Raw genomic sequence first — 18,355 nt, 5'->3', positions numbered from 1 at the left:
TTATGTGGAAAAGGCAATTTCTTTCTTTTATTTTGGTTTCACATACAGCACATAAGCATTTATTACATATTCCACAAAGCATCTTTTTTTCTGTTTTATGAAGTAATTATTTTTCCTAATGAACAGCATAACAACATACATGTAGATCTGTAAGTGCTTATCAAGTGAGTCTGGGGGACGAAAACAGGCAATACAATACATAATCAAAACTATATTCACAAAGTGTAGAGATAACAAATACTGTGTTCAAAAGGATATAATGAGTTTAGTTTTACCAGTTCAAGCTAATTAAAAATGTATCGCTGTGTTCCCTTTGCAGGGTATGATGCAGGATAATATCACAAAACAAAAATACATATTGAACTGGACAACACACAGAAAGGACAATTACACATCCACATATTAATCCTCAGGAAAAAGCATAGGTTATTTGAACTGAAATGCAATTTTTTTTTTATAAATGTAGAAAATGTTACAAGGACCTGGCCATAGAAATGTTAGAACGGAGGAACAAAATGCTTGAGGGGAAAAAAAGGATCCACTCTTCAGTGAGAACATAAACCGATAAATACATTTTTTGCCTATACTGATTGGTGTGATTAATTCATATGCATGCATCTCTGCCAAACTGGAGTAACATACTTCTGATTCAGTCATTTATTACGAGAGGATGAAGACAATGTTGAACACTGTACAGTGAAAACTCAGTCAGAGCCATGTCTAAATGACAAAACATTTGAGAGAAATGTTTTCCTCTTTCTGGATGCACCCAAATGTTTTTTCAAGCAGAATTATTCGCTGGTTTCATCCACTTTGCTACTGGGCTCACAGAGGTCTCTTTTCTCCATCATGGTGTATGGAAAAGGTGGAACATCACAGGCAGTGAAGTCCAGTTTCTTGGGAACACTGCAGTTGCTAAAGTCAAGTTTCTTGGCGCTGTCACAACCAAACTCCAGCTTCTTGAGCCGGGCTAGACTCTTGATGCTGCCGGGGGGTCTGCCGGGGCTGACCTTGTATCCTGCTGCTTTGGTGGTACCGAGGGGCCTCCCCGGGCTGGTTTTGAACCCAGCTGCTCTGGTTGTTCCGAGCGGACGCCCAGTACTCGTGCGGTAACCGGCAGATTTGGTGGTCCCTGACGGCCTCCCTCTCCGCCCTGACTTCACTATGCCTTTCTTCTTCTTAGAGGCATCAGGCCCTGCAGCCTCACTGCCCCTGATTCTCACTGTCTGTGTCTGGAAGTCGTTCTGGGTGTCTTGCATTTGGCACGCCATGGCTTTGTGCATGCCCTGTGGCAAAGGGGCTAGGCCGGCAAGAGACAGCTGCAGACCAGGGTTTGTCTGAGAGGGGTAGAATTTGTTGGACTGAGTGCTACATAAATCAAAGTGGCTGGCTGGATGACAGTCCTCTGCCAGTCCACTCATACAATAGTCACTGCTGCTGCTGGTCACTTGATGCATCATTTTCTGTTGAAGTGCAGAGAAATGAACATGAAGTAGAACAGAGAACAAACGCACGTTTACACAATGCATTTATCATAGCTTACTTTTGGTGGAGCGAACAGGCCTTTTAGTGTTGCAACGCTAAAAATAAGTGATGTCAAGACAAAGCGACGTAAACTACAGTTATAGTTTGCAAAAAGAGATGACATGCACAAAATGAAATACAATTGTGTTCCCCCGAAAATGCTTAACCACTGTAAGAGCGCAAAATTAATTGTTCGTACCTCATTTGTTGGTGGATGTTGGGCTGGAAAGGGTTAATATCGAATCGCATACATTTTCCTTCTCTGTCAGCCACAACATCTTCCTGAAGGCGCTTCACAAACTACACCCTGGCACCCATGAGTATTGTCTTGAAGCGGGACCGCGATTTCTGTTGCCTATTATATGCTCATTTAATCCTTTACACAGAGGTTTAGATGAGAGAGGCAGCCATTTTCGCCTGGAAAAAAATTTAATAAAACAGGATGCGCCGACCGCGCATGCGCACTACGGCTTCCAGGAAATGAGAGCAGATCATTTGTGTCACCCAGTGAGGTTCTTACTAGCGTAACGTGGGCCTCTAGTAACAAAGTAATAAATATTTCAAATTGAAGTTACTGCAGCAGTTACACAACTGACATATTGTCAACAACTTCCCAACGATTCTACTTACTGAACCTGTGTCTACATCATCACTGGTCATTGTTAGAGATATGAGCACAAGTGTAACAATAACAACAATAATGACAACAAAGACCATTCTCCGTTTTTTGTAGTTTTTATTAACATCCATATGAACTTAAGCACTGACATTGGATTTATGGAGCAACTGCAAGAGCTAGAACAGGTAGCAATATACATTTATCAGCATTTCCTCCGATGGTCGTCTCCGATCTCTGCTAAATTAAGTCCACAGGACTTAAGTTTCCTTGATGAGCTTGGTCAGCTTCTGAATCTTTGTTTTGGTGGACATGTCCACGTACTTGTCTCCGATACTGACGATCATGCCACCCAGGATTGAAGGATCCGACTGTGAAGAGGTGACAACAGTTGAAAATGAAAAAAATGACATTGTTGGTTCACTAAATTGCCATTAAACTGGTTTGTTTCATCTTTAATTAATAAAGTATCACCAAATGAAAAATGGTAATGGAATTTGTATGTGTCAGATGTATTTACACAGTACCTTTGTTTCCAGCTTGATAGTTTCACCCTTCTGGAGAAATCCCTTGAGAGCCACTTTCAGTTCAGTGAGATTAGCTTCATCCAAAGGCTGAAATAGATAAATATTCATTCATGACTGTTCGATGTATCTGCAGTAAACAATAATGCAAATAATAATGTTTCAGTGACTGATAATGGGGATGTCCATATGAGGTGATTTGTTTCAACGTGTAGAGGATTTAACACAGCTGTGCAGGAACACATCCTGCATGTCCATCCATATCATACCTGAGCAGTAGTGACTGAGCAGATGACCTCTCCACGATGAGCGCTCATCATCTTACCAAAAGCAGTGATAACATCACCGGTTAGAGTGAGACGACCATTATCTGCCAAAACATCTGTAAAACAAAAAGCACGATCCGTTGTTTGTGATATGTTTTTCTGTATTATCAACTGACTGCATTGAACTGAAACTAGTGAGCAAACATTAGAGTAGATTACATTCGTTCAAAATAAATGTAGTCTGTGATTAAAGCCAACTGGTCCTGCCATATAGTTTTTTTTTGGCTTAAATGTCAAATCTAAGGACATAAGCTCCAAAATTCATTAACACCCAGACAACTATCACTATAGCACACAATCCTGAATGAACCATAGGGTTTGTGGAGTAATGCTGCTGAGGGAAGTGCATTGTGGTGTTTACAATTGACCTGTTACACAACTACACTTTTCCCACTTAATTTAAAAAAAAAAAAAGAAAGAAACCTTGCGCAACAAGTTTCATATCTGTGCTGCTTAGTGTAATCATTACGTCAATCCCATCTATCCAGTTATCATGAGAGGGGACAGTTCCATAATAAATAAATAAATGATTTACACATTAAAAAAAATAAAAGTCACAGCAACAGAAAATGGTCTGTCTATACCATCCTATTGTATTTTAACACCAAATTTAAAAGAAAAATGTTTATGGTGGGAGAATCAAAACATATTACATTTTTAAATTAATTGCATGATCAGTGTATTAATAGGAAACAGACAAGACCAGTGAGACCTCTTCACAAAAAGGATCCTTTGTGTTGTATCATGTCGCTGGTTGACTAGCATACTTTTATTTCTCACCACGTAACTTTAAATTCCTGTGCTCTATGCTGACCTCACTAAAACACCTTAAACATATTTTATTTTAACAATGACGTATACAAACACTAACCAACATACATCACAAACAGAACTTTTTAACTATGATTCTAATAATGCTATGCTAAGACAGAGGCAAACACATAGTAACAATGGGGTTCACTTGGTCCCCGGTCAGTGACCACTCACTGATGAGGTTGACAGTGATGGGTGAAACCTTGGCCTTTGTAAGAGCGTCATTGAAAGCCTTCTGCTTGATGCTGCGCTTTACATGAGGATTCAATACAACACTGGAAATCTTGGGGTCCTTGATCATGGCCTGAAAAACAAGATGGCATACAGCAAAAGGTGACTTTTATGTACTAGGGGAAAGCCAAGGTGGCTTCAAGCTGCTTTTCGTATCAAATTTTGTCACAGATCAGACCAATATCCAAATGCTTTATTATTCTAATATAAAGTAAAACTAGGCATCTTAAGACATTTATATTACCTACAACTGTATCCACATAACTCTGGAGTTAAGTAAAGGAAAACACTACTTTCATCATACATTGACCTCTACATTATTGACTTACAGACACTTTTCCCAGCTCCTGCTCCACTTGGTCCAGTTTGTTCTGCTTACTGGCAGCCGAGAAGAGAGCAGTGGCATAGCGGCCCTCCACTCCATACACCTGGATGGGAGGCTAGAAGGAGAAATACAGAGATAAACCAAACTGCGACCGCTAATTCTGTTCCAATCTACAGACAGGCGGTCATGCTCCGTGCAGTTATTTACCTTGACCAGTTTTGCCGCAGGTCTGATCACAGACGTGCTGAGCTGGCGGACCTAGAAATGAAAAAGTTGCATGATCTCAACGCAGAGAAACCAGAACTTGAGCCGATGGACTTATGGCACGTTCTGTACCGTTTACGTTAAAGACGGCTAGCTGGTAGGCTAACACGTTAGCAGTCATTCAAGTGCAATGCATCGTGTAAATTTGTTGGACATCTAGCGTTACCTCCTGGTCATCAGAAGGAATTTAATACTTAAGACGTGTTTTTAAACTATAAATTTTCCGCTAGAACTGATAGAGAATAATTGAAAATGACTAGAATCATTGAATGTCTTACCTGCTGTCCTAGCATGAGTGCTGCCATTTTCTCCTACAGCTGTCCAGAGTAGAACGAACGACTGCGCATGTGCATTTGAGAGGAAGACGCGTAGCTGTGGGTAATGTAGTTTTTCTTGCACAGCGCGATGCCAAAAAGATCTCACTATGCTGTAGAGTGCCGAAATGCTGATGGAAGTTTGAAACCATTATTTTGCTAAACATTAAATGTTTCAGTAGCACATAGCCTACTGGTTGCGTTTACTGACAGAGAGACCTAATTTTATCTAGAGTGTATTTCTTCTTCCTGTACACCTGACAGAATGAGCTACATTTCTTAAAAGCGAATTTATATCACTGTTAAATTCTGATTGCTATTTCCCCATTTTACAAAATGCGCTCATTCATTTGACATTGACAAAACACCATTACTTTAGGCATTATAACCAACTATGACAGATATGTCTTAGCAGAATGAGCTACCTCTCACTGGCTGTAACTCAAAGCATCCAAGTACATCTTGATATGAATATGTTTCAAAGTGCTGTTTGTGTCTGATGATACAACGTTTTGTTATTTGTTATAAGATGATGACCATTTTTTCTGTTTGTTTGTGTGATTTAGTACTAAGAAAGTAAAACGTTATTTACAGGGTTACAAAGTGGATCTCCGACAAAAAAAAATGATAAAGCAATTGTATAAGTAAAATATAACAAATACAAGCAGAAAAATGTCATCCAATGGCATCCAGTTCCAGTTCAAGCTCCATCCAGAGTTAGTCCTGAAATGAAATGATGTCCATTGAAAAATGCTTTTAAAAAACAGCACTGCCTCAGAATCTGATTTGGTAGTAAGGCAGAAAATAGCTGTTAGTAATGGGTGCAAAACTGGTAATTTAGACATGTTAAAGCACCTAAGTTGGGAGAACTAGCTGTCTCTTTAAAGCTGCTTTAGCTAATCTTTACTGGGGGGGCAGAAAACTCCCCAACAAGCTAACAGGTCTGCAACCTTGTCATGTCATCACCTAATAAAATTGTTATGGCCAATGATTTAGGTTAAAATAGTCATATTTACATTTCCATAGAAAAGCATTCCTGTGATGGACTGTCTCCGGTTTCCTCCAACAAGGGGCAGCTCAACCACCAATTTAACTTATTAAAAGCTTACACAACAACAGCAAGCTAAAGAAAAATCAAATAAAACAAATAAACAAGACATTTTTAAAATCCATCTCAAAGGGCCCACCAGCGATGTGATGACGTATGTAATGATTTGTTGCTTAGCCTCGTTTTGGATTAGGCCACAATCGGCAGGACTGGGTCTACGATATCTGTGGTCCACTCTTTTACTCTTTAACGAAGATTAGTGCATTTCTGTATCATGTGAACTTATACACTTTAGTCTTCACCAAACTGCAGAGACGCAGAGCAGTTGACGCATTCGTTTGAGCGGAGCACATACACACACATGCGCGCACACACACACGCGAACACATCCACTCACACGAGCTGCGAATGACCAGAGAGCTTGCTAAGACGTAACCGGGCCATCAAAACGTAACGAAATAGCAACGAGAGGTTTTCCCGAGGAATTTTAAAGCTGGTCGGCTCGCTAGCTGACGGCAAAGCAGGCATGGACGACAAGTCATTCACGAAGGAGTTGGACGGATGGATTGAACAACTGAATGAGTGCAAACAGCTCACAGAGAATCAGGTTAAAGTCCTTTGCGAAAAGGTAAGGTTTGCGCAGGGAGGCGGACGAGCTGTTGGTGCCAGTCTCTAGCTTTCGTGAATGCTACCGGACCGTTAGCCGTTACAGCCCCCTAGGCTTAGAGCTGTAGCTGTTTTCTGGACTAACGTCAGCGAATGCATGTGGCCTTGCTTTGGAGCACACCATTTGGCTGCAGCTGCATGCAGTACATTGCTAAGGGAGCCCAGTCGGCAAGAAGATGGAGGGAGATGCCTGTAAATATGTTTTCCCTAGTTACGCCCACTCTTGGTGCCTCTTCACCACTGGAGTGCACTGGCACTACCACAGCAAACTGTATTATATTCTGCTGTATCCTTGATGAATATTCATTGTTTGGCTTTAATACCCTGGCTTGTTTTAAACACTGTTCACTGCTACACTGCACCACACTGTGTGTTACCTGTTAATCACCATCATCCTGTGTTTTGTTGGTCCCTTTCTAATAAGGCCAAGGAGATCCTGACAAAGGAGTCCAACGTGCAGGAGGTGAGATGTCCAGTGACAGTCTGTGGAGATGTCCACGGTCAATTTCATGACCTGATGGAGCTGTTTAAGATCGGAGGGAAGTCCCCAGACACTAACTACCTCTTCATGGGAGACTATGTTGACAGAGGCTACTATTCTGTGGAGACAGTTACACTCCTGGTTTCTCTGAAGGTAAAAAATATTGTTTAAAACTTGTATAATGGCAGATTATTTTTGCATTGTGTTCATAAACGTATTTTCTTGTAGGTAAGGTTTCGTGAAAGAATCACAATTCTCAGAGGAAACCACGAGAGCAGACAGATCACACAAGTGTACGGCTTCTATGACGAGTGCTTGAGGAAATATGGAAACGCCAATGTTTGGAAGTACTTCACAGACCTGTTTGACTATCTGCCCCTCACTGCACTAGTAGATAACCAGGTGAGATGGTTGTATCCACATGTGGCACAAGTGGCACACCTTGTGTCATGTATGTATTTATATTTATCCTTTCTTCCTTTAGATTTTCTGCCTCCATGGAGGATTGTCCCCTTCAATAGACACACTGGAACACATCAGAGCGCTGGATCGCTTACAGGAGGTTCCTCATGAGGTAAATTCCACAGTGTAATTTGCTGTCATGACATTTGGATATATGAAAAAACATTTACATTAAAGGTAGGACTATGACAGAAAGGATGCTCTTAACAATTTCACACACACGCACGCACGCACATGTAGTCAATTTCAGTTATTAAGTCTGGGCTGAAATGATTAGTCTGTTAATTAGTTAGTTGATCCACAGGAAATTAATCAGCAGCAAGTATTTTAATGGCTATTTTACTGGTTAGAGATACCAGAGAGCTGCGGCTTTGGTCCCTTGAAGTATGTGAACTAGAGCTGTTGTGGTTCATGGTTAATGACTTAACCCCTGAGCCACAAGGGTGGCATTTTTCACAACTCTCTGACACTTTTCTGCATGTTTGATTCAATAAACAGCATTTGTATTTCCTTCCTGTTTCAGGGTCCCATGTGTGACTTGTTATGGTCAGACCCAGATGACCGTGGTGGTTGGGGCATCTCACCCCGTGGTGCTGGTTACACCTTCGGGCAGGACATTTCAGAGACTTTCAACCATGCAAACGGCCTAACTTTGGTCTCAAGAGCCCACCAGCTGGTGATGGAGGTACTTTAACTTTGTTTATCTGCTGAAAGTAATTCTGTTTTTTCCCTGGAGATACTGCAGATACAGCTGTGACATTACATGTTGTGAATTTAAAGCACGTAACATGAAAATAATCTCTTTATCCAGGGTTATAATTGGTGTCACGACCGCAATGTAGTGACGATCTTCAGCGCACCAAACTATTGTTATCGTTGTGGAAACCAGGCAGCAATCATGGAACTTGATGACACATTGAAATACTCCTTGTAAGTAAAGTTTTAAAAATATTAATATGAATGTGTTTATTTTTTTGAATGAACTTTTGACACAAATAAATATGATTATTAATGACAAATAATCTCAAAAGTGAGTTGAGGAATCCTGACCTTTGCTTTTGTTTTCTTTTAGCCTACAGTTTGACCCTGCACCACGCAGAGGAGAACCCCATGTGACGCGGCGTACTCCAGACTATTTCTTGTAAAGCTCAATGGTGACAATGGCAACAGGCTAGAGAAAATAAGCATTCATTACCCCATGGACCAAAAAGAAATGTGTGCGATAACCACAATGAAATGGAAACTGTCACATCTAGCTAAAAGACCACCATCCTTTCAACTTTCTTCTCTCTGTGCATGACGTTTTTATTGCTAGAAACAATTGCTACTATGAACAACACAGTCACAATACCTGCTGGTTTGTCAGGAAAAATGTATGAACTAATGCTGAGACTAAATGTAACTAATCTTTGTGTTAGGGTGTTAATGATGACCAGAGTGTGTCGCCATGTACAGTATATACACTGCATCTTTCACTTGGCATGGCCTCAAATCAAAGGTTGCAGAAAATATAATGTGAACTCTTTTCTTTTTGTAATTGAAGCGCAACAGTTTATTTTGTGAAGTGAGATGATTAGGGTTAGATGTCGGAAATGAATATGTTCTCTTTGCACTTTTGTATTTGATTTTTATCACATGGCACTGACAGAATACATTCTTTTTTATACCCTATTATAGTTTAAGTATCTCTGCTCTGCTGTCTCTTATGAGAGTTAATGTAATTCATTTAAGTAGGCAATATTGGTATAAATGACATCTGTTGTAAATTAAATAAATAAATAAATGTTTTGCAGCCACAACTATATGAAATAAAGACTGAAGTTGCTTTGTCATTTATTTATTTTAGGGACAGTTTGTGACATTGTTTCCAACAGCTCTCAACAGTCACCACTAGATGGAAACAGACACTGAACAACAGAGGATGATCAGCTCAGATAATCAGCATAGTGATGAGCAGAATTAGTGAGAGTGAGTGTGGGAAATTGGGCAATTTTATTTATTGATGAATTTACTTTTATAAAATTTTTATTGCGGGTGTTTGGTTTATCATGATTTTCATATATGAAAGAACAAAACTGCTGGTTTGCATTGAACCTCTCCAGGCCGTAAGCACCTAATTTTGCTTTTAATTGTGTTATCTCTTTGTTTTTCTTAGGTATTTATTTATTACCAAAGAAAGCTTTTTTTGTTTGTTTAAGGAGTAATTACATTTTCACAAAACAGTAGTGTCCCTTATCAATGTTATAAAATGTTGTGCAGTCCTGTGTGTGTGTGTGTGTGTGTGTGTGTGTGTGTGTGTGTGTGTGGAAATCCTGCAAAGTTTTACCGGTTATTAATAATTTACTGCCTGTGAATCAATGTAGCGAAAATGTCAGAGCGTTAACGGATGTAGCGCTCAGCTCGCTGCTAAAAATAAAAGCCTCATTTAGAGGACTAACAGAAATAAAACTTAATTCGTCACCTCAGACGTTTCTCCTATATTTGACTGTTTTATAGAGGAGAGGAAAAGCACGCATTTTCAGAACTTTTTCCTTCAGACACTTCCACCGACCACTCCAGTGATCTCCAGTGTGAATGTCCGCAGTGACACGGGACTTTTACTTTCTCGGTGAGATTCCTGACACTGGGGGGATGTGCCTCTGTGTGCTGTGCTGACGCTGCTGCCGCTGCTGCATGTTAAATTAGCTGGCTGCAGCCGTTCAGGGACACCTCTTGCGGACCGCCGGAGCCCACAGTGCAGTAAGTAGCCGTGCATTTATTTCTGTGTTTGAATCCATCAAGACGTCGATTTTAAAAAATCAGACCAGCGTGCACTCGTGTCTTAGAGGAGGGGACACTGAATAGACGTGTCTGGCTCCTTGAGCAGCCTGCTGGATGTGTGGATGTGGCAGGCTGATACTAGTTGAATCTGGGGCGCACAGCTGGACCATCATCGGGGTTGGACAGATGCCGTTTCCAATTAGCCGTTTAAAAAAAGAGAGAGAGAAAAGAGAATTTTTAAAAGAGATGACACTTGTATTTCTTATTGTTTGGCTCAAGGTTTGCTCAGACGCAGAAACACGCCTCCAGTCACAGTCCAGATTTGACTGGTCTACGTCGGGTTGAACAATTAACCGTATCCAGTCACAGAGCGTGTTTACCACAGACAGAAAGCAGCATTTTCCCAGTGAAAGAGAAGCCAGATACACAAGAAATGAAGGTTAAAACGCCTGTCGTCAGACGCCGCCTGTAGTATTCAGGTGATATCTTTGATTAAGTCCTAGGTTGTTGTGAATCGCAGGTTAATGTGTTACCACGCAGGCCGCGTTTGATTGGCTGAGAGTGAGGGCAGAAGCAGCTGAGGGTTTATAGATCAAAGGCCGTGTCAGTCCAAAGTTCAGTCCTCTGATATCACCTTCATTACTAATTTAGCATTGCATCAGTGTTGATGCTATTAACAGAGGGTTGACAGCGGTTAGTGTCCTGCAGCCTTTGTGAGAACCAACTCATGCAGTGACTTAGTGTTTTATTGGATAAGCTCAGAGAAAGGGCTGTTTTGTTGCCATCTCGTGAGAACCCCATGGAGTTTAATTCAATTTAAAGAGACAGCACGCCTCCTGCACTATACACAGCCTCCAGCGAGAACAGGACAGTTTTTTTTTCCTGTTTTGTTGTCAATCTAGCAGCCATCTTTGGTGCAATTTCAGGTGGAGTTTCATCATCATGCTGCTGCTGCTGCTGCAGATCCTTGCACAGACTTGCTGTTACTTTGGCGTGTCCCCGGCCTCCCACTGGGCCAAAGAACAAATGGTTAAAAACCAGATCAGACTGGGTTACAGTGACCCCCACACACTGGGAGGAACAAGCATGCTGCAGGCACATCCACAGAGCTGATGTTTTTGATAGTGCTCTGTCTATTCATCGCAGGCCAGTCTTATCTGGTTCCAGATTGTGGAATCATAAATGCATAAAGTTTTTAATGAAATGCTCAGTAGTGGTGGAGATAGTACAACCCAAATGTTGCATAACCTATTGTACTAAACTCACAACAGTAGTCTATTGATGAAAATAAAATTGTTCACAACCTCCATGCAGAGGGGTTTTGTCACTTTCCAAGAGCTGCTTTGCAGCCACAGTTTGGGGGGTTGGTGTGTGTGTGTGTGTGTGCCCATAATAGGGCTTTGCAATTTAGCGCTTCACAACCCTTGTGTCAGGTCAGCCATCACCATAGCAACATTATGCTGAATTAGCAGCATGGCAATCCAGAAAGAAGCTTTTTTTTTTTTCACCAGTCCTCCACCACTGACTTGTGTCTGCAAAAGAAAAACAAGGGCTGAAGGGATGTAACCTCCTGGGGTGAGTACTGGAGCAGGGCCCTGGACTCCAGGGAAGATATCAGTAAAAATCAGCCCAACACACTGGAGTTATGAAACGAAATGTTTTTCTAAATAAAGAATCTGCTGCTGTTGATGATCCAGTATGGAGAATTTGTGTATTAATTCAGTGTGATTGTCTCAAATTTATTTACTCCAGAAGGCGGCAACTGGAAAATCCTTGAACTGTAAAGCATCATCCATACATATACTGTTCACTGACATAAACCTGATATGATTATTGTAACATTTCGCTTTCCCCAGATAAACATGGCAGCAGAGCTATCCACTTCCATAAACATCAAGGAGCCCCGGTGGGACCAGAGCACATTCGTAGGTCGGGCTAAACATTTCTTCACTGTCACAGACCCCAGGAACATCCTCCTCACCAACGAACAACTAGCACACGCACATAAAATCATCACTGACTACAGGTAAAAGCAAGGTTACGGCCTCAAAGTTGGTCACAGTTTGCCATTAACTGGATATAACTCATTGCTGTTACTAGATTGAGTTTGCTTCTTTGTCATCCCTCAGGCAAGGTATAGTCTCTCCAGGTCTGACTGAGGATGAGCTGTGGAGAGCCAAATATGTCTTTGACTCGGCTTTCCATCCCGATACCGGGGAGAAGATGATCCTGATCGGCCGCATGTCAGCGCAGGTTCCAATGAACATGACGATCACTGGATGCATGATGACATTTTACAAGTGAGAACTTGTTTTTGGAGTATGTGATGAGACTGTAACACATTATTATTACTAACAGGTTTTTTAATACAAGGTATTTTCACATGTTGCAGCAGAAAAATCACAGTTGTAAATAGATAAATGTAATCTATTAATACTTATTTCATCTGGCAAGGAAAAGATTTGTTTTTTACCCCAGAAATCCATAGTTTTGATACATAAATGTTTTCTAATACAGTTTCAATTTTCATACTTTTGAACTAAAACCAGCCTGCTGGAGAATCCAAAAACTATTTGTAAAACAAAGCTGATACAATCTAATTCTCTCTTCTGCACCTCTACACTGTCCTTAACTGACTGTCCTGTTTTGAATCTTGCAGGACGACTCCAGCCGTGTTGTTCTGGCAGTGGATCAACCAGTCTTTCAACGCAATAGTCAATTATACCAACAGGAGCGGCGATGCTCCAATCACAGTCAGGTAAGAGACACACATTTTGGCGCTGACACAGGCTCATATTAACCCTTTTTTTTTTAGTTCAACAGTTTTTTTGTGTGTGGACAGTTTTTGTGTGACGTGACCGGTGACTCTTTTGTTTGCAGTCAGCTTGGCACAGCTTATGTGTCTGCCACCACAGGGGCAGTTGCCACCGCTCTAGGACTAAATGCACTAACAAAGGTATCAGTTCATCTAACCCCATTCCACATCTCATTTTAATGTATTGACCTCAGCCGCATGGGTGTGCTGACGTGAAGTTAGCCACGCACAAATAGCCTCTTTGTGGTAGACGAGCCGTATTATTTACAGGGTCATGCTCTGTAATCAGCATGTTGTCATGCCAGCTTTTATAGTGACTTTGTGTCGCACATCCTGATTTATGGTAGAAAAGCTTTCACGTACAACATCTGAAATATAACCTGCAATAACCTCAGACTTGTGCTGGTCAGAAAGGTGAAATTGGTTGAACAGGATACAGTATGGACTCGTGTTTCATCTCCTGTTATTGTGTCTCCTCTCTCCTGCTGTAGCATGTTTCACCTCTGATTGGACGGTTTGTTCCATTTGCTGCTGTAGCTGCTGCTAACTGTATCAATATCCCGCTGATGAGACAAAGGTAAGAGGCACATGCACAACACATAGTGGCTTTGACCTTCAGAAGACACAACACTAATGGTTAAAATGTCCCTGTAACAGGCCATTCGTGTTGCTAGATGTAATAAAAGGTCAGCTGGACTCTTCTGATTTAATTTGCTTTGCTCCTTGTCTTCAGAGAACTTCAACATGGGATTCCCATAACAGATGAGAACGACAACAGGTTAGGAGAGTCGACGAAAGCGGCACAGCAGGCTATCTCTCAGGTTGTGGTCTCCAGAATCCTCATGGCTTCTCCAGGAATGGGTATGAAAACCTTTGTATCATCAGCTCATTTAGACTCCTCCTGTGAGGTTCTACTCTGGCAACTGATGGCATTGAATCAAAAACAAAATACAAGTTTAAAACAGCCAGGAAGTGGTTTGTAGAAGTATAACTGAAAATGCATTGTTAAGTATTGCTCTGTGTCTTTTCAGCTATCCCTCCATTTTTAATGAACCATCTGGAGAAGAAGGCCTTTCTGAAGGTAGGCATGTTTCTGAATTAGTTGCACCCTCTAAGACACAAACTACAGAGGAACACATCTGCTGCAGTAATCTCCTCAACTTCATTATCAGTCATTTCAAACCGCAGTGAAGGTCGAAGCTAAACGGTGGGAACTTGACGTTCTGCACCGTCTCTGCCACTCGGGTCCTTTTAGCCATCACACATCAGAGGGATGAAAAGCACTGGACAGGACATGAGGCCACTCTAGTATGGGAATTCACCACTGCTTTTGTGCCCCTCACTCGTTTTTTTCTTTCTGCCTGGTCTTTTCAGAAGTTCCCATGGATGAGTGCACCTATTCAAGTCAGTCTGGTGGGATTCTGGTGAGTCGTCAGCGATGGTCCACCTGATAAGCCGCCATGTCAAATTCCTTTTGAAATTTCAGCCTAATTGTTTTTTTTTTTCACAGCAAAGTTATGAACCCTCAGTTATCCTAAGATTTATATCACTAAACGTTTCTCTAAGTAATTGTGAGTTATCTCTAGAGGAATGTGCTCATAAGATTTGTTAGTTCCCCAGATTATATCATGAAGCTGTCTCAGCCTGTCTCACTATAATTTGGGGCCAGGTTTTTATGTAAGTTCAGCAATCTTAATCTGTGGCAACAACCGTTGTGGATTTTCAGTAATTTAAACAAACTACAGATAACACAGACTGTCTCTTCCTTCTTCTTAAAAATCACACACATCGTGTTTCCTGACTCCACTTAGCCTCCAGTGACCTCAAGCTCAGACTGACCAATTAAAATCACATGTAACGTTCCTTTAGTTCTTCTCCACTGAGACGACGGTGATGTGGGCAACACATCCTGCCAACAGTGTGTCCTGCTGTTGAAACACAGCAGGAGTGCCACTAATGATTCATATGGAGATCATTTTCTTGATTCATTAATTTAATTAAACTTCGTTGTAGGGTTGCAGTTAACAATCATTAACACTGGATGAATCTGCTGATCGTTGTCTTGAATAATCGAGTCATTATTTGGTTAGTGAAATGTCAGAAAATGGTGGAAAATAACCATCACAGGCGACGTCTTATTTAGTCTGATCAGCAGTTCAACACAAAGTTATTAAATTTTCAGTAATATAAAACAAACCGACCCACATTTAAAAGAACATTTAAATTGAAAATTACTTCTGGTCTGTGCCTTCTGTGTCATAGATTTGTTTTTTTTTTCAGCCTGGTGTTTGCCACTCCTCTGTGCTGTGCGTTGTTCCCTCAGAAGAGGTGAGTGAACCGTTCAGACTTGACACTGAGATAACCAGTAACCAGTCAGGACCTTGCCTTTTCCTCTATCTGAATATATGCAGAGTTTGCATGATTCTTTTCTGCCTGAACTGTTGCATAATACGCCTACAGTGTATGTGTTTGACCCATTAACCCCTTGCATTTTCCCAATTCTAGCTCTATGTCAGTCAGCCGCTTGGAGCCCGAGCTCCAGGAGAAAATCCGGGCCAGCCACCCGGGAGTGGAGAGGGTCTACTTCAACAAGGGGCTATGAGTGTGCAGCCCACCCCCCCCCACACACACACACACCCCTGACTCCCCAACCCACAACCCTCACCCACCCTCCTCATCCAAACACTGCCATAAACACAGCTGCAGGCTCGGTCCTCGCCTCTCTGCCAGCCCTCCTCATTCAGCGTGCCAAAGTTAAGTTCGTGTCTCCTCATTTTCCACTCGTTCAGATGGATATCCGAGGACTCCCTCTCTCAGTCAGTCTCTTTGTGACAAGGTTGTTTGCTTTTTGTCGATGTGATTTTATTGTAACTGCTAGAGAAGATCTTCTCCGACTGGGCCAGATGAAAAGTATGATGTGTACCACAACAGGTATAGCGGCCCATGTAAGATTGTTTTAAGTGGACTTTTTTTTCCTGTGCAGTATTTTTTTTTTTTTAAGTTGGTCACTTGTTGATCATCTGTTGCCACCAAATAATTTTCATTCTCTCCTACCTGAGGTTGTCAGGCAGTTTATTTCTTGATCATAATCAGACCTTAACATTTAATAGTCCTGAGAGACCTCTGCAGTTCATGCATTTGCCAAATCTGTACTTAACGTTGTTTTGTTTTTTTACCTCTATCAACGACTGCAACCTCCGTCTCTTGACAGTGTTATTTCAAAGAACGAGGCTCACTTTAACTCACTCCTAATTCAGCTCATTTTGCCAAACAAGTGACATTTAACAAGTCTTGAGGCCTCTTCGACATCAAATCATGAATCTGATAACAGTTCTCCAGGGATCCAACCTATAAAATGTGATGCTATGACGGTGGCGACCACTGATGGGGCCAACACGGTGCTATTTGATGTCTTAATAATCAGTGCTATTTATTCTACTCATCGAAAAAACACTCATGAACAAACCACTCCTCGCACATGGAGCATCGTGGGATTTCACCACATGTTCTCTGCAAGCTAATTTCTCTGTAAATTCAGTCACACCGAGAGGCTACGTTCAGGAGAGCTGAGCGGTGGTGGCGCAAAGTGTTATTAACGACCATTTCAACAAAACACACTGGCTCTCATTTCCATAATCCCTAATCTCTAGTTGTTAATCAGGATTTTCTGATCACAGCATTTGATCCCACTGAAATTCAACAACTCATTCATGCCTTACACAGACTCACATGGTATCTGACTTCTGTACCTTAATGCAGCATCCTAAGAGGTTTGAGTATTATTTTTCAAGACAAGAATGGCTCACAGAAGGATCCATATGATCTAATTTTTGTCTTAAAAAGCTCTGTGGACTGTAACAGTGCAACTGTTGTCACATTTCAATCCAGTGGAACATCATGCAGAATTGCTTTGGTCTCATTCTGGTGAGTTTGAGGAACGTTGAAACTCCCAGCTAAAACCTTGGATCAGCAACAACCTCCTGCTTTTTGTTTACATTACATTTTGCTTTGAAAGTGAGAAATATGTCTATAACTCCACACACAGTTATGTCAGCACACAGTATTGCAGAGCTCTGGTCCGGTGAGCTGGTGCAGTCTGAAGTTGTAACTTTTGTTCTGTCAGTATTCAGACAATAATGTACCAGATTGCATTCATCCAGAAGGCTGCCATCCTTTTCAGCTGGTGTATAAAGCTGACAGCCTAACAGCTACTGTATTTCACTGCACAAAAGTTCAACTGTAGGCCAGTTTCCATATCAGACAGACTGTATGATGACATGCCAGATTTATCATCAGACATTTTAAAAATCAGGGATGAGAGTGAAAAAGATGGACTGAAGCCACAAAACCCACAATAAGTATTTCAATCTTTGACCAACCTATCCTCATTTTGAGACTTTAAATGATTTTAAATGTATCTTTAGGGACCCAGTGTACGTTGGAATCATGTGGTCCAATTAATGCAAATGTTTACATTTTAAATTTGAAGACGTCATCTTGCATCTTTTGCTCATCACAGTGTGTGATTTCCGTAAGGTGTTTAATGTTTAATATACTGTAAATCTACTAATATATATTGCTGTAAAAGTAACTTTATTTTAGATCGTCGGTGTTTCCAGAGAGATTTGTTGGAGTCGGAGCTGTTCCCTCTGCCGGTTTCAAGTGAAGTTTGTTATTCTAGTGTTCAAGGTGACTGAATGTAGCATTTTTCCAATTACAGCTGTTTTACGGTGCGTTAGTCCAGAAAAGCACAATGTTGTAACAGATTTTAAATGCTGCACATTTTTAAAACTTGTTAAACCTGTTCTGTTTCCTGACCACAATGATTTTCAGTAAACCGTTGATAACTGATGGGAGTAAAAGAAATTGAGAAATACTAAACTTTCCCTTTGGTAGATATTATTTCTGAGCATCCCTTAACCTCTGACTGTGTCTAATGAACTAATGTGTTAAAAAAAGATTAAATGTTCACAAGTTTCAAACTACCAAATCAAATGAAACGTCATTACAGCCAAAGCGATACAAATCAACTTGAGGAGAAAAAAAAAAAGTAATTTACAGTTTGCATTGACTGATTTTTAAAAAAGATGACAAAAAATGGTATTTGATTGTTTTGCAGTACACTGGGGTGATGTAATGTTTAGACTAACTGGATGAAATAAAGTTGATGAAATCTTGTATCTGTT

General features: G+C 41.0%; 4 protein-coding genes across 6 annotated transcripts; 2 read left to right on the top strand and 2 right to left on the bottom strand.

The window, feature by feature from the left end:
- On the bottom strand, positions 1–1,972 carry si:ch1073-44g3.1 (uncharacterized protein LOC797133 homolog). The gene is made up of 2 exons (XM_018675746.2): positions 1,724–1,972; positions 1–1,463 (listed from the first exon to the last, which is right to left on the bottom strand). The coding sequence occupies exon 2, from the start codon at positions 1,458–1,460 to the stop codon at positions 792–794; it is 669 nt and encodes a 222-aa protein (XP_018531262.1). The 5' UTR covers positions 1,461–1,463; positions 1,724–1,972; the 3' UTR covers positions 1–791.
- Positions 1,973–2,240: 268 nt separating this feature from the next.
- On the bottom strand, positions 2,241–5,007 carry atp5po (ATP synthase peripheral stalk subunit OSCP). The gene is made up of 7 exons (XM_018675745.2): positions 4,902–5,007; positions 4,567–4,617; positions 4,364–4,474; positions 3,978–4,107; positions 2,934–3,046; positions 2,668–2,754; positions 2,241–2,511 (listed from the first exon to the last, which is right to left on the bottom strand). Exons 1-7 carry the CDS (start codon positions 4,926–4,928, stop codon positions 2,401–2,403), a joined length of 630 nt encoding a protein of 209 aa, XP_018531261.1. The 5' UTR covers positions 4,929–5,007; the 3' UTR covers positions 2,241–2,400.
- A 1,137-nt stretch (positions 5,008–6,144) lies between these two features.
- LOC108882943 (serine/threonine-protein phosphatase 2A catalytic subunit alpha isoform) lies at positions 6,145–9,407 on the top strand. Of its 2 annotated transcripts, none has more exons than XM_018675743.2 (7): positions 6,145–6,613; positions 7,076–7,285; positions 7,361–7,534; positions 7,617–7,706; positions 8,118–8,279; positions 8,406–8,524; positions 8,667–9,407. In XM_018675743.2, exons 1-7 carry the CDS (start codon positions 6,512–6,514, stop codon positions 8,737–8,739), a joined length of 930 nt encoding a protein of 309 aa, XP_018531259.1. In that variant the 5' UTR covers positions 6,145–6,511; the 3' UTR covers positions 8,740–9,407. The 2 variants fall into 2 exon arrangements, with proteins under 2 accessions (XP_018531259.1, XP_018531260.1); XM_018675744.1 differs by lacking the exon at positions 6,145–6,613 and adding an exon at positions 6,620–6,843.
- Positions 9,408–10,198: 791 nt separating this feature from the next.
- On the top strand, positions 10,199–18,347 carry sfxn1 (sideroflexin 1). Of its 2 annotated transcripts, XM_018675742.2 has the most exons (12): positions 10,220–10,333; positions 11,281–11,929; positions 12,211–12,380; positions 12,484–12,654; positions 13,014–13,112; positions 13,235–13,310; positions 13,661–13,746; positions 13,903–14,030; positions 14,201–14,250; positions 14,544–14,593; positions 15,450–15,497; positions 15,675–18,347. In XM_018675742.2, exons 3-12 carry the CDS (start codon positions 12,217–12,219, stop codon positions 15,769–15,771), a joined length of 969 nt encoding a protein of 322 aa, XP_018531258.1. In that variant the 5' UTR covers positions 10,220–10,333; positions 11,281–11,929; positions 12,211–12,216; the 3' UTR covers positions 15,772–18,347. The 2 variants fall into 2 exon arrangements, with proteins under 2 accessions (XP_018531256.1, XP_018531258.1); XM_018675740.2 differs by lacking the exon at positions 11,281–11,929 and having other exon boundaries at positions 10,199–10,333.
- The last annotated feature ends 8 nt before the right edge of the window (positions 18,348–18,355 follow it).

The sequence above is a fragment of the Lates calcarifer genome, linkage group LG8, assembly GCF_001640805.2.
Source record: "Lates calcarifer isolate ASB-BC8 linkage group LG8, TLL_Latcal_v3, whole genome shotgun sequence".
NCBI classification, from domain to species: Eukaryota; Metazoa; Chordata; class Actinopteri; family Centropomidae; genus Lates; species Lates calcarifer.
This window is presented reverse-complemented; position numbering and strand designations above follow the sequence as displayed.

Excerpts from the sequence above, each read along its gene's own strand:
- si:ch1073-44g3.1 (XM_018675746.2), bottom strand. The coding sequence starts at position 1,460 with ATGATGCATCAAGTGACCAGCAGCAGCAGTGACTATTGTATGAGTGGA.
- atp5po (XM_018675745.2), bottom strand. The coding sequence starts at position 4,928 with ATGGCAGCACTCATGCTAGGACAGCAG. Across the intron at positions 4,618-4,901 it reads CACTCATGCTAGGACAGCAG|GTCCGCCAGCTCAGCACGTC; the intron begins GTAAGACATTCA and ends TTTCATTTCTAG. Across the intron at positions 2,755-2,933 it reads GCTCAGTCACTACTGCTCAG|CCTTTGGATGAAGCTAATCT; the intron begins GTATGATATGGA and ends TATCTATTTCAG.
- LOC108882943 (XM_018675743.2), top strand. The coding sequence starts at position 6,512 with ATGGACGACAAGTCATTCACGAAGGAGTTGGACGGATGGATTGAACAA. Across the intron at positions 7,286-7,360 it reads CACTCCTGGTTTCTCTGAAG|GTAAGGTTTCGTGAAAGAAT; the intron begins GTAAAAAATATT and ends ATTTTCTTGTAG. Across the intron at positions 8,525-8,666 it reads GACACATTGAAATACTCCTT|CCTACAGTTTGACCCTGCAC; the intron begins GTAAGTAAAGTT and ends GTTTTCTTTTAG.
- sfxn1 (XM_018675740.2), top strand. The coding sequence starts at position 12,217 with ATGGCAGCAGAGCTATCCACTTCCATAAACATCAAGGAGCCCCGGTGG. Across the intron at positions 13,747-13,902 it reads ATCCCGCTGATGAGACAAAG|AGAACTTCAACATGGGATTC; the intron begins GTAAGAGGCACA and ends CCTTGTCTTCAG. Across the intron at positions 14,251-14,543 it reads AGAAGAAGGCCTTTCTGAAG|AAGTTCCCATGGATGAGTGC; the intron begins GTAGGCATGTTT and ends TGGTCTTTTCAG.